This window comes from Oreochromis aureus, linkage group 1 (genome assembly GCF_013358895.1).
Source record: "Oreochromis aureus strain Israel breed Guangdong linkage group 1, ZZ_aureus, whole genome shotgun sequence".
Classification (NCBI taxonomy): Eukaryota; Metazoa; Chordata; class Actinopteri; order Cichliformes; family Cichlidae; genus Oreochromis; species Oreochromis aureus.
Window position 1 is genome coordinate 27,419,388 of NC_052942.1, and position 14,802 is coordinate 27,434,189.

A 14,802-nucleotide genomic window follows, 5' to 3' on the forward strand; every position below is an offset into this window, starting at 1 on the left:
AAAGTACTTCTCCATATGGTGATGCCACCATTGGGATAGGTGGCTGCTCAAAATAAGTTATAACATATAAAAGTCTCCTTTACGTTTTGATCCCTGTGCCTTCTAACTTTTGATTCTTTCTCTGTCAATAATTTTCAGTCTAATCACTTTTAACACACAAATGGGAGGCACTCGCTTGTTTTTCATGGAATCGTCCTGCAGCATAAATCCTACTTTCTGATTCACTTATTCACTCTTTCATCTGTTATCTACTTTTTTTTTCCCCCTCAGGGTTTGGGGCCCATACCTCTGCAGAGTCCCTCTGCTGCTATGGCAACGGACACTGCCAACAAGACACCAGAAAAACAACTAAGAGAACAAACACAGCAAGGAGACAACTGTCACGTTCAGTAGATCAGCCTGGACTTGCACGCACACAGCCTTCCACTTAGAAACACACACATGTACGTCACAAAATGTTAACGATCCATGTTTGTAAAGGTACACGGATCTTTAAAGACACGCTTATTTTAAAAGTATACTCCTTCCTAAAATGCACTTTTCTTTTTGGGTTTATGGGCTGTGAGTCGCATTTGCTGGGAAATGTTTTTCTGCCAGAACTTTATAACATTAAATTACCCTCTAGGTGTTGTTCTCTTCAGGTTGCTCAAGAAAACAAAGCACTAACTCCAGTAAGGTGTCGAGGCAGTTTAATATGTACACATGCACTGATTGTCTTTGTAGAAATGTTTATTCCTGTCATATCTTCTTCCCTTTTTTATCTTCCTAACAGTTTTCTCGTAGAACCTACTTATTTTCTTTTGTACTGTTCTTTATGGTTGTAGATAAATATTGTTTTGTCTGTTATTATTCTAAATGCTACATCTATAGTAAATGCATATGTTTCATTGATCTGTCTTGTAAAAAGCTGAATGCCAGAGGCAGCTAAGATTTTCTAGATTTTCTATTACAAAATTAGAACAAATATGAAAACAGGTTTTTGACTCCTTTTCTTGCTTAATAATCTTTGTTTCTGTTTTTTAGACTTAGGTCTTATTGACCAGTGTAAATAGTTAGTAATGCATAATGGCTTTTTTATTAAATCATTTTTACTGCTTGACTTGTGTGATCTCATGAATGTTGCAGCAGTTTTTCGATCAGTTAAGGGTAACATGACCAGAGTACACACAATACACTGTGCTACCACAGGGTGGGGAACCTGAACCAGTCACAATGTAGGTAGGTCTACAGGATTGTGAAGAATACCAGTCAGTGCAGGATGCCCCCTCACATAAAAAAATAAAATAAAATTTAGAATTCACCAAAGACAAAAATATATATATTTTTTTAAAATAAGGAACATCAAATAAAACAACCTGTATGAACAAAAATAAACAAAAGTAAGCAAACGGGTGTACCAACCATTTAACATATACAGGATTACAGAGGTTCAAACAAATTCGGGTCACCTTGAAAAAATGTTTCCATTTATCCCAAATCCTATCAAATGTGTCATATTGAAATCTGTTGGAGAATGAAATGTTTTCTATTTTAAACAACCCATACACAGCCTCATGCCAGTCATTTAGTGATGGAATTTTAACACTTAGCCATTTCTTAGTGATAGTCTTTCGGGCAGCCAGAATCAAAATGCCATATAACAGCTTGGTCACTTTATCCATGTTTACGGAGTATAAATATCCAAACAATAGTTCATCCCAGTTAAAGGGAAGTTGCATACTGAGAATAGTCTGTAACAGAGTGAATCGAAACCCAAAAGGTGTTTATCAATGGACAGGACCAAAACAAGTGGGGGTGCTTTACTCCTTGGGCCCCACAGTTTCTCCAGCAGCTGGAGGAGTTAGAATTATGTTTACTTATGTTGTGCAGGTGTAATAAAAAATCTACAAAGACTCTTCCAGCAAAAACATCTCCATATATTAGAGCTAGAGATTCTCCACTGAGAAGCACATTGCTGATACCAAGTGTCATTTGAGATTACCATATTTGTTTCTCTTTCCCATTTTTGTTTAATGTAGATTGTATTCAAATTCTTAGCCTCTTGTAGACCCTTGTACAGTCTAGAAATCACTTTGAGACCAGGATCCTCATGGTATGCCTTCAGGGGCGTAATTTCGAGGGGGGTTAGGGGGGTTATGAACACCCCCGCCCCCCCAATAATCAGACTCAACCAATATAACCCCCCAATAAAATTATGAATTAAGAAGTTTGGCAATGATCACGATATCATGGCTTCTACGGCGTCTGCAGTGTTCAGGTGACTTCTGATTTCAGCCACAAATATACCGAATACTATTTACCAGGGTAGAATTGGATCATGACCAGCCAAAGTGTGCTGCAAATTTAGACCACAGACAGTGCAGAAGATGGACATAGCTTCCAGTTCTGAAAAATTAACCAAACAGGGGAGTGCTTTAAACCTGCTTTCCTTTTTTAATGGCCATCAGTGGGTGATAGTTATGATTGGAAGAAGTCTTCTGGGGAACAAACCTTCTGCCAGTCAGCTCTGTGAAATTTGGTCATTCTGTGTTTCACAAAGGATTATGCATGTAGTTTCACAGCCTACACCTCTCCTTTATTATCACATTGATTTCATAACACCAAGACAACAATTGCAAAAATGTTCAGGAATTTTTGAACCAACCAATTGCTACAAGTAATCATTGTGTGGATGCCCTAAAAGGGCTTCCACACTATTGAGTTCCTGTTTCTCTTTATTCTTTATTGTGTGGATGCCCTAAAAGGGCTTCCACACTATTGAGTTCCTGTTTCTCTTTATTCTTTATTCTACTTTATTCTAGTTGCTTCCGTACGTTTTTTGGCGCTTAACTACTCCCTCAGTTTTCATGCTATTTTCTCCATTCAAACTTAAAAAAATTCTGCTCTTTCTGCTAATGTGCGCTATATCTTTTGGTAATCATAAGTTCTATACTTTTTGAGATATTGATTTTTTTATGCAATATTTTTTGCCCATTTCTGCCACATTATCAGTCTGGTCACTAGTTTTCCTTGCCCGGTTGCGCTGTGTTTTAGCTCAGTAAAATGAGCATCCGTTCTCAGACTGGGAGGCCGGGGTTCAAATCCCGCTTATGGCAACATTTCTTTCAGTTAACAGTTAAACTTTTTTAACTCAATTTCAGCTTTTTCACCCCTTTTCAGCAAAATTTTCAGTTTTTTCACCACTTATCAGCACAAATCCCAGCTTTTTCTGCTGTTTTCAGCAAAAACCTCTTTTCAGCAGAATTCTGAAAAGAGTTCTGCAGAACTCTTTTCAGCAGAAATTCTGCTGATTGAACTCTTTTCAGCAGAATTTTCACCTCTTTTAAGGCCAAATTCTGCTTATTCACCTCTTCTGCAAAATTTTCAGCCCTTTCACCTCTTATTAGCACAAATCTCAGCTGTTTTCAGAAAAAACACTTTTGAGCAAAAAATTCTGCTGATTCATGTCTTTTCAGCGCAACTTTCTGCTTCTTTACCTCTTTTCAGCAGAAATTCTGCTGATTCACCTCTTTTCTGCAAAATTTTCAGCCTTTTCTCCTCTTATCAGCACAATTCTCAGCAGCTTCTGCTCATTTCAGCAGAATGGTCCGTCTCTCCACCTCTTCTTTGTCAGAGTGAGTTTAGCTCAGCGAGATGAGTGGCTGCCTTGAGACTTGGAGGGCCAGGTTCGAATCTTGCTCAGGCCAATGTTTGTTTGTTTTTTCACCACCATACAACTTTTTGCAACTTTTCATCTTTTTCAGTTTTTGAGCAGACAGCTTCAGCATTAAGGCATCCACACAGCATTTTCGCAGGAAATGCAAATTTTTCTAGTTCTTTATACTTTATTCTAGTTGCTTCCGTACGTTTTTTGGACGTTAACTACTCCCTCAGTTTTCAGCCGATTTTCTCCGTTCAAACTTTAAAAAATTCTGCTGTTTCTGCTAATGGGTGCTATATCTTTTGGTAATCATAACTTCTATACTTTTTGAAATATTGAATTTTTTATGCAATATTTTTTGCCCATTTCTGCCACATTACCAGTGGGGTCACTAGTTTTCCTTGCCCGGTTGAGCTGTGTTTTAGCTCAGTGAGATAAGCAGCCGTTCTCAGACTGGGAGGCCCGGGTTCAAATCCCGCTTATGGCAACATTTCTTTCAGTTAACAGTTAAACTTTTTTAACTCAATTTCAGCTTTTTCACCCCTTTTCAGCAAAATTTTCAGTTTTTTCACCACTTTTCAGCACAAATCCCAGCTTTTTCTGCTGTTTTCAGCAAAAACCTCTTTTCAGCAGAATTCTGAAAAGAGTTCTGCAGAAAATTCTGAAAATTCTGCTGAAAAGAGTTCAATCAGCAGAATTTCTGCTGATTGAACTCTTTTCAGCAGAATTTTCAGAATTTTCACCTCTTTTCAGCCCAACTTCTGCTTATCACCTCTTCTGCAAAATTTTCAGCCTTTTCACCTGTTATTAGCACAAATCTAAGCTGTTTTCAGAAAAAAACCTCTTTTGAGCAGAAATTCTGCTCATTCACCTCTTTTCAGCGCAACTTTCTGCTTCTTTACCTCTTTTCAGCAAAAATTCTGCTGATTCACCTCTTTTCTGCAAAATTTTCAGCCTTTTCACCTCTTATCAGCACAATTCTCAGCAGCTCCTGCTCATTTCAGCAAAAGTGTCAGTCTCTCCACCTCTTCTTTGGGAGAATGAGTTCGGCTCAGAGAGATAAGTAGCTGCCTTGAGACCAAGAGGGCTGGGTTCGAATTCTGCTCACGGCAACATTTTTTTTTCAGCACAAATCCCAGCTTTTTCAGCTATTTTCAGCAAAAACATCTTTTCAGCAGAATTCTGCTGAAAATTCTGCTTATTCACCTCTTCTGCAAAATTTTCAGCCTTTTCACCTCTTATTAGTACAAATCTCAGGTGTTTTCAGAATTTTTTTTTTTGCTTTTTACCACTTTTAAGCAAAAATCTCTCCTTCACTTGTTTTCAGCAGAATTTTCAGTTTCTTCACCACCATACAACTTTTTGCAACTTTTCATCTTTTTCAGCTTTTCAGCAGACAGCTTCAGTGTTAAGGCATCCACACAGCATTTTTGCAGGAAATGCAAATTTTTCTGGTACTTTATTCTGGTTGCTTCCGTATGTTTTTTGGCACTTAACTACTCCCTCAGTTTATGTGCTATTTTCACCGTTCAAATCTTAAAAAATTCTGCTCTTTCTGCTCTTTCCTGCTATGACTTTTGGTGCTCATAACTTCTATACTTTTTGAGATATTGAATTTTTTATGCAATATTTTTTGCCCATTTCTGCCACATTATCAATGGGGTCACTAGTTTTCCTTGCCTGGTTGAGCTGTGTTTTAGCTCAGTGAGATGAGCACCCGTTCTCAGACTGGGAGGCCCTGGTTCAAATCCCGCTTATGGCAACATTTCTTTCATTTAACAGTTAAACTTTTTTTTTTTTTTTTTTTTTTTAACTCTTTTCAACACAAATTTCAGCTTTTTCAGCCGTTTTCAGCAAAAACCTCTTTTCAGCAGAAATTCTGCTGATTGACCTCTTTTCAGCAGAATTTTCAGAATTTTCACCTCTTTTCAGCCCAAATTCTGCTTATTCACCTCTTTTGCAAAATTTTCAGCCTTTTCACCTCTTATTAGCACAAATCTCAGCTGTTTTTCAGGAAAAACTCTTTTCAGCAGAAATTCTGCTGATTCACCTCTTTTCTGCAAAATTTTCAGCCTTTTCTCCTCTTATCAGCACAATTTTCAGCAGCTTCTGCTCATTTCAGCAGAATTGTTCATCTCTCCACCTCTTCTGTATGAGAATGACTTTGAGTCATTGAGAGTGACGTTGGGTCAATGAGATAAGTAGCTGTCTTGAGACTAGGAGGGCCAGGTTCGAATCCTGCTCAGGGTGACATTTTTTTTTTTTCACCACCATACAACTTTTTGCAACTTTTCATCTTTTTCAGCTTTTCAGCAGGCAACTTCAGCGTTAAGGCATCCACACAGCATTTTCGCAGGAAATGCAAATTTTTCTAGTTCTTTATCTTTATTCTTCTAGTTGCTCCGTTTTTTGGCACTTAACTACTGCTTCAGTTTTCAGCCGATTTTCTCCGTTCAAACTCTAAACTGTTCTGCTCTTTCTGCTAATGACTGCTATGACTTTTGGTGTTTATTACTATTATACTTTTTAAAATATTACACTTTTTTCCTTTAATTTGTCCCATTGAAATGAATGGGAAACTTCCACAATTCTGTGCAATTAACTCAGAGTGAGTGCTGGTCCGTTCTGAATTTTCTCTTCATGTCCGAACAACTTCTTGCTACTCGCTCAATTTCCACTCAACCCCCACAAATTATACATCAAAACGTAGGTATTTTTGCTGGCTTTCAGACAATGTCACTATCTTTATTGTGAGATTTACCGTTTTTTCGCAATTTGCCTCGAAGTGACACAAGGTCTCAATACTCCCCATTCAAAGTCTATGGGGAGGTTTTGAAATTCAGAGCTGAAATTCTGAAACGGGAGGCATTTTCAAATCGCCATATCTCCTTAATAAAGCAAAGCTAGGACATGAGGCTTGTGCCAATATATCTTCAGACACTGCTGACACTCACAGTGGAAGCAGTTTTTACAATTATCTTACCGTTGAGCAATGAATTACGTTTGTTTGAGGGGTGGAAATCTGTCCTTCTCTCAGTCTTCAAACTCTGGAAATGAAGCCGTTTCTTCTCTCGTCATATCTCCGCGACAGAGGTAGAAAGAGCTATGAAAATCGCAGTCAAAATACACCAAGGTGGTCCGCTGATTCACCCAGTACAAGAATTATGCTGCTAGCCCTCCTAAGTTTTGAGTTACACGACGTTTTGTAACTCCAAAAAACGGCGTTTTTCGCCTCTCACCGCGATCTATTTTCTGACTGCCCAAGTATCTGTCTTTCAGACCGTCGCCCCCTTTCCAGGTGGCGCAATCAGTAATGACACGGCTCTGCAGCTCAAAGGTCGTGGGTTCAATCCCACCTTGGTCCACGTTTTTTTTTTTTTCACTACAAATTTATACACTATCACAGACCTGTAATTTATATTGCTAATTTATTACAATTCTGCAAAGTTTTATGATTTTAGCAGCTTTTCTAATATGGACCTCAGATTCTTGTTAACGCTCCATGGCAGAAACAAGTACACAGCCTGATGAAGCAGACTGAGGCAGTAACTCTGATTGGTGAATTTGAGCAGAACCAGGTTGTTCTTTCATTTCATTTCTTTATTTATTTCACACATGGTTCAACAGTGTTTCTTTTTCTACATACAGAACCTTCTGCCTCTTTTCAGCAGAAATTCTGCTCATTCACCTCATCTCTGGTGTTGGAGTGCCCTCTTGTGGCGCCTTTTGGGTAGTGCCTTAGTAAACGTGAACACTGCAAAGAAGTGGTATCAGACTGGTTTGTAGTGGAGGAATTTGTTGCCAGTTTCTTTCATCTTTAATCCGTATTCATGTTGTAATGTAGTAGTACCACAATATGGCAGAAACACTATGTTTTGGCACAAATACTTTGATTTAGTATACTTTAGCTTCTTCATCTTCTTCACCCCTTTTCAGCAAAATTTTCATTTTTTCACCCCTTTTCAGCACAAATTCCAGCTTTTTGACTGTATTCAGAAAAAGACAACTCTTTTGAGCAGAAACTCTGCTGATTCATCTCTTTTCAGCGCAAGTTTCTGCTTCTTTGCTCTTTTTCTGCAGAAATTCTGCTGATTCACCTCTTTTCTGCAAAATTTTCAGCCTTTTCACCTCTTATCAGCACAATTGTCAGCAGCTTCTGCTCATTTCAGCAGAATTGTCCGTCTCTCCACCTCTTCTTTGTAAGAATGACTTTGGCTCAGGGAAATGAATAGCCGCCTTTGAGCAGAAATTCTGCTGATTCATCTCTTTTCAGCGCAACTTATTGCTTCTTTACCTCTTTTCTGCAGAAATTCTGCTGATTCACCTCTTTTCTGCAAAATTTTCAGCCTTTTCACTTCTTCTCAGCACAATTCTCAGCAGCTTCTGCTCATTTCAGCAAAATTGTCAGTCTCTCCACCTATTAAATGTCAGAATGACTTTGGCTCAGTGAAGTGAATAGCCGCCTTGAGACCAGGAGGGCCAGGTTTGAATCCTGCTCAGGGTGGCATTTTTTTTTTTTTCACCACCATACAACTTTTTGCAACTTTTCATCGTTTTCAGCTTTTCAGCAGACAGCTTCAGCGTTAAGGCATCCACACAGCATTTTCGCAGGAAATGCAAACTTTTCTAGTTGCCTTTGTTACCTGGTGAAGTTCAGGCTCTGGCTGCAGGACTGGAGTCAGCATACACTTCAACATTAGTCTGAGTCTTTCACTAGCTTTGTGCTAGCGTGCTCTTTCTGAGAATGTTTTAATTCAATTTTATTTATACAGCAACAAATCACAACAAGTCGCTTCAAGGTGCTTTATAATAATACAACAGAGAGAACCTCAACAATCATATGACCCCCTATGTGCAAGCACTTTGGCAACAGTGGGAAGGAAAAACTAATGCGTCAGCAGCATTACGCAGTTGTTTTTTTTCTTGGATGCAATTTTACATTTTAACATCGTCCTCTTGTCCTTTTGTGCAATAAAAGTAAAGTATTGTTTATATCTTCAATCCTCAGAAGGTGTTGACCACATCTTTTACCATTGAAGCAAAATTGAAAAGTGCCTGAAAGCCCTGGGAACGCCCCTGATCTTAATATTATTAATGGGTAGAGTACACTGTTGAGAGGGTCACTCGAGGATATTCTTGGACCAATTCCTTAACCAGGCTTTGACTTGTGTGGACATGTGGTTGGGATCATTGTCTTGCTTAAAGGCACAGTGATTAATTCAATTTGTGCACTGGTGTCACATTCTTCTTCAAAATGGCTTCATTAGGTCTCCATGTTCACAGGGGTAGTTGTGATGTGTTCTTTCCATATTTTCTTACTCCTGCCATACTGAACAGATTTTAGTCCTTCATTAAACAGACTCAGAACTGTCCTTGAGGATTCATGGTAAAAACACGCTGAAGTATCTGTGCTGATACTTTATTTCCCAACTTCTTCAGGCGCTCCTATAGGTCTTTGTCAAATACACACAGTTGTCAGTTGTTGTTGGTGAAACTTAGCCAGTACAGTAATTCTTTGGGATTTGAAGCTTTAGGACATATTAGAAAAGAAATGCTTTGAATCAATATTATTGATCTTCTCTTTAGACATTAGTTTTTGAGGTATTGATGTGTGGCGACCTTTTGACCTATTGTTCCTCTACGATCCTGTAAAGACACATTACGTAAGGTCACAAGAGGTATTCGTCAGTTTTCCTTGGAATACAGTGGAAGGAAGCAGAAGACGCCATTCATTGAGCATGCCCATACATTTGTCTCATGATAGCAGCAGTGACAAGGACACTAGCAAAAGCAAAACTAGAGAAAAATCAGTCAGGAAGGATACTGACAGAGGAGTGGTCTGTGGCCACCACCTACAAAACCATTCCCTTTTGCGGGGTTTGCGGGGGTATACTATATTCACATCTGTGCATCTGATATGTCATCATTTCTTTTGATCCTTTTGTTCTTGAAAGGCACTTTTGGCAGTTCTTATGAGCCATCTGCACCTAGCATAACATCTGCAGTTTTGTTTTACCACTTTTGAGTTGCCAAAACTCTAGTATACTGAGGTTATGCATGGTTATATATAACCATGTGATATGAACTTGTCAGCCTTTTTGGATATGTGACAATATAGGATGAAGTGAATAAGGGTCCAATCACACAGGCTTAGGCACAAGTCAGTGACCCCAATTTTTCCATAGCAACCCACATGTCGTTTGGAGAAAAATGTGTATTCCACAACTGGCTAATACCTCCTTGTCACTACTTTGGTTGGTTGTTGGTCACTGATGATGCTGCGATCTTACTTTGGACCTGTCTACAAGCACTGTACAACTGTTCTCGAAGCTGTAGTGAAATGGGGGACTACAAAGTAAAAGTTGTTTTGAAAAATATTAGCTGCATCACCCTTTCTCAAGTTTTTTTGTGGAGTACCAAAAAACCTCACCAGTTTTAGTGAGAGGTAGCAGCCTCCAGGAACCACTTCCAACGAGTTGGGGAATACACATTATTTGTATTACGTCTAATATGTCGGACAAATCTCGAGCACAAGACTCTGGCTTCTCTGCCTTATCAGACACTTTCACAGATCTTCTTCCTGCAAATACTTCAAATCAAACTCTGAAAGGATGTTTGGTTTCCGAGTGCAATATGCTTGAAACCGCGTCCTCTCTCATCATCATTGTTAGGGCCTTTGATGAGTCAGCATTATGGTAAAGGGACCTATTCTTATATAGCGCTTTTCTTCTCTCCCGGAAGCACTATGAAACATGCCACATTCAGCCATTCACACAAGCACTTTCTTCTATGCTTTTTGAAGTGTTTTCTTGCTAACGTTCACACACATTCATCAGAGAGCAACTTGGGGTTAAAATCTTGCCCAAGGATATATGGCATCGAACCACCAACCTTCCAGTCAGTAGATGACTGGCTCTATCTCCTGAGTTACAGCCACCATTAGTTATACTCCCCATCATTCAGCACCCTGGGTTTCCTTTTATGGAAGTTTTTAAGGGGAAAGACTGTACAAAGTACTGATTTAGAAAATTACTTTGTTCATAGTTCCCTGTACAGTTGCATATTATAGTGTGTATGGAAAATTCCAGAGCACACCTGGACTTGCCTCGTGGCGTTTGGGAACTCCTTCATTCACCTGGTTAGTTCATTCATCTGTCTGCCTGGCAGCGGGTGAGGAAACAGTAGGGCATGCTGGGTTATGGGAACTGAGAGCAGATGACACAGTCACACATCTCAGAGCGGATACAGTCCTGCTCTGATGTCTCTGGCTGGAGCTGTTAGCGGAAGCTGCAGTGCCAGAACCAACTCTGGCCCAGGACACGGGAAGTGAGTAGATGGGTCCGCTGAGCTATGTTATCACTGGCACTCGGACTGGAGAGTGTGTGTTTGTTTATGCATGTGTGTGTGTGTCTGTCTGTAAAACTGACAGACTGACTGACTGTCGATCCCTCCGCTGTATGCATGATTTGTCCCATTCTTTACCCGGCAACACTGTGTAAGCAGCAGCTCTCAGCGGCAGAGGAGAATCACTGGCAGGAAGTGTCGCCTGGTGTGTATGAACAGGACAGAGAAGAAGAGTTTAACAGTCAGTAATTTAAAACTAAATTTTGTGTCTGAAGTGCTGAAATACAACCCAGTGACGCAAAAAGCAAAGCAATCATTAATTTGCCCTCTTAGCTAATTATAGAAAACCACTAACTGATTACTTGCAAATGAATGGTTCATTTGAAGAGTTCTAGTCAGAATTTAGAGTGCATCATAGCTGTTACCCTCTCAGTGCACCAATCAGCATAGCATTCTCCACGTCTTCTTTACACTTTGACCAACTGACCTAGGCAGAATCAGGACACATTGCTGAACATTCCAGCAAGCACCTGATTGCCAACACCTGGAGAACCAGAAACTCAAAATAAGATTCAGTTGCAGAACAAGCTGTTTAGCATTAGCAGAGATTTGGCAATTTTGACATGGACCCAACACACATAAATCTTCCTTACAAATGTGGGACCATTTAAGAGGAAAAAGATTTATTGCCAAGAAGCGCTGTTACAACAAAGAAACTGTCAACCAAACACAAATTTCTTAGCTTTTTGCGCTAAATTTATTATACTACAGAGATAAGAAGATATTCTTGGCATTAAACGTACTACACTGCAGTGGTTTGAATCATATCTGATAAATTTAACTTTGTGCATGCTAATGTGGGGTCTTCTTCACAAACAAAAGTTAGTTCCACAGGGTTCTGTACTGGGACCAATACTTTTTACGTTATAGATGCTTCCCTTTGGCAACATTAGAACGCACTCTATTCATTTTCATTGCTATGCAGATGATACCCAGTTTTATTTATCCATGAAACTAGATGGTAAAAAATCAACTAGTTAATGTAGCCATGTTTTATATACATAAAGATCTGGATGACTTCTAATATTCTTATAGTTAGGGCTGGATCAGGTGATCCTGAACTATCTCTTTGTTATACTGCAGTAGGATTAGAGTGCTGGGGATTTCCCATAATGCACTGAGTGTTTCTTGTTTAGATAGACAGACTTTTATTGTGCAGGAAACAGTGAACATAAGAGTGAAAATACTAATTTCTTTTCACTTCCTGTGTGTTTGTAAACCACTTCGTGTTGCAATGGTTCAATGAAAGTCCAGACTTTGGTGGGACTCTTAAGAGAGCTGTGGTTAAACAAATGTCCTCTGTAAAGATGATTTTTAAACATAATATCCTGATATGTAAAACCTGAAAGTGGGTGTACTTTCACATGACAACATTTTCATGCAGCCATCCATCCATACATTTTATTATGCCATTTAGCCAGGACCCAGACACTTCATATAATCTATTCCAGTACAATGCTCACTTTCTCTCCAAGCCAGTAAACACCCACCACCTTTAAACTCCACAACCTCAGTTAAACAAACTTTATGTTCAAGGTTGAAGTTTCAAAAGAATTTTAAAAAAGCACCTGATAGTTTCTCACAAGGTTATTAATACCCTATGAAAAGTTTATGGCTGATAGGTATAGATCATTTTTCTTTTATGAAATTGGAACAGTTCCACTTTAAATGTCCCAAATGAAACATGTTAAGCCAATACTGTAACCTTTGCTGCCCTTAAAATCTGAATGCTACTAGTCTTTCTGGGTTTTTTTTTAGTGTACATGTGATGTCTGCTTAAAAGCATTTGAACAACTGGCATGGGTAGTGAGCTAAATGAAGCATATGTCCTGGTTAAGTGGTGGGAAAAGAAGCCACTGCAGCCAACCTATCTAAGTCTTCTAAAGACAGTAATACAGGAAATGAAAATAGAAATAAAAGAGGAAAGCAAAGAAATAAAAATCAAGTCAAACTAATAAACGGCTTGACCATAAATGTCTTACATGTTTCCACTTAGGTTTTTCTTAGAGAGAAAATTTGCACGTGTTGGCTTTCACTGAGGTGTCTCTGTGCTCCTCTTGGACGAGGATAATACGTTCACCTAGACACAGAGTGTGTGAGCTATTTTTAACAGCCACCATCACTGGGTCCTTTTTTTTTTTACAGCACCTTTCTAAGCAAAGAATTGCCTGTGCATGAGGAGAGCTAAAAATGGAAACCATTAGAACAGAATTAACATAAAAGCCAGTGGATGCTCCGGTTCATCTGACTTCTGTAGATTTAATGTTTTGAAGCACCTTCAAAGAAAGAATTAGAACAACAATTACACTGGACCTACATGCTCTGTAGAGATATGTGTTGTATTTAACAATGACCCAAGGTTTTGTTGATTTCTTGAGAATTTAACTTTTACTCTCAAATGTAACACATACATGATGTTGTAGAGGAACTACTTTTAAACAGATGGGGACAAATTAATTTTAGAATATGCATTTTTTTTATATGGCAAATTACAGCAATGGTTAATAAGTGGTTTCTTTGTTGCTACATAGTGCAGGATGGGTAGTTCGGTTTCTTTGATTTCTGAAGAATTTGGTCTCTGGTTTTATTTGGGGAGGGTGTTGGCTGCAGAGACATATTGTATAGGAAACTGACCAGCACAGTGTCTTTCTAAATGCAATGTGCTTAATGCAGATTATTCCTTCAACTTACTATGAACAGTAGCATAAACAGTTTTGTTTTGTGTGTTTTCGCATGTAAGTTGACCTATAAAGCTACACCCTTTTTGAGCAGGATGTGATCTTTCCCAGTGTTCAACTGCCCAAACGTCTGTAGTGAAGGGTAGAGAAAGGGTGACTCACTGAGCATCAACTTCAGGTTGTATGTATGAAAAAAAACTAACAAACGTGAATGCATAGGCTTAATGTACTCTGCACCCTGCAGCTGTTTTCAGTTCTAAATTACTTTTACCTGATGATGTGCACACAACTACTGCGGGGGTGTCAAACTCAATTTCACTAAGGGCCACACTGGGAAATGAATCTAGACATGTTTAGATTAATGACATGCTGTAATGTAATCTAAAAATAAAAACATCCTGAATAATACAGTTTCATATAATCCCCATAAGGGGCTCGATAGAAATTCAGCCCCTTAGTCAAAGAAAAAACATCCTTAATATTGTCCTTGCACACGTTTCTTAAAGTTTCACTCAGTCTGTTTCATAAGACTGAATACAAAAAATGAATGGTTGTGGTGGGAGAACAATGAAGATATTTCGCCATTTAGTTTATGTCTTGTATACAGTTATTTGGCGCACATAAAAATGTGCAAATGTGCAGAAAGATAAACAGACATAAAAACCAGATGCCTAACTTAAACTGTATGATTCACCTGACATTTCCTCTTCACAGTTGCTTCAATTTGAGATTTAGTTTGTGCTTTTTCATGCAGCTGCATGGCACTTACTGACTCTGTTGCCCCAGTGTTGCATAATTGTATGAGACTGACTTATCAGATACATGGGCTTTTCTTTACACTTAAAATTGCCTGTGCAACTGGTGTGTTCTTGTGTTTTGTCTGAATGAATGAAAAGTAATGCTGTAGGTGACGTCAGACGCCAGGGAACTGGTGGAAAGAAAACGAATGGCAGCTTAGAATTTAACAAAGGTTTTTTCAAGCTTCAATTATACCAAATTGACAAATAACTAACCACATTTGCTTAATGCTCAGACAATCCACCAAGTGGTGCGTCATATATATGTATATATGTATATATA

At 38.8% G+C, this 14,802-nt stretch overlaps 1 protein-coding gene across 1 annotated transcript in view; it reads left to right on the forward strand.

Annotated features, from left to right (window-relative positions):
• The window catches only part of LOC120440099 (centromere protein F-like), a 40,960-nt gene extending 40,412 nt beyond the window's left edge, over window positions 1-548 (forward strand). Inside the window, exon 7 of the mRNA XM_039611750.1 lies at window positions 271-548. Within this exon, the coding sequence (XP_039467684.1) occupies window positions 271-393 (123 nt within the window). The 3' untranslated portion in view covers window positions 394-548. The remainder of the gene's footprint in view (window positions 1-270) is intronic.
• Window positions 549-14,802: the final 14,254 nt, after the last annotated feature.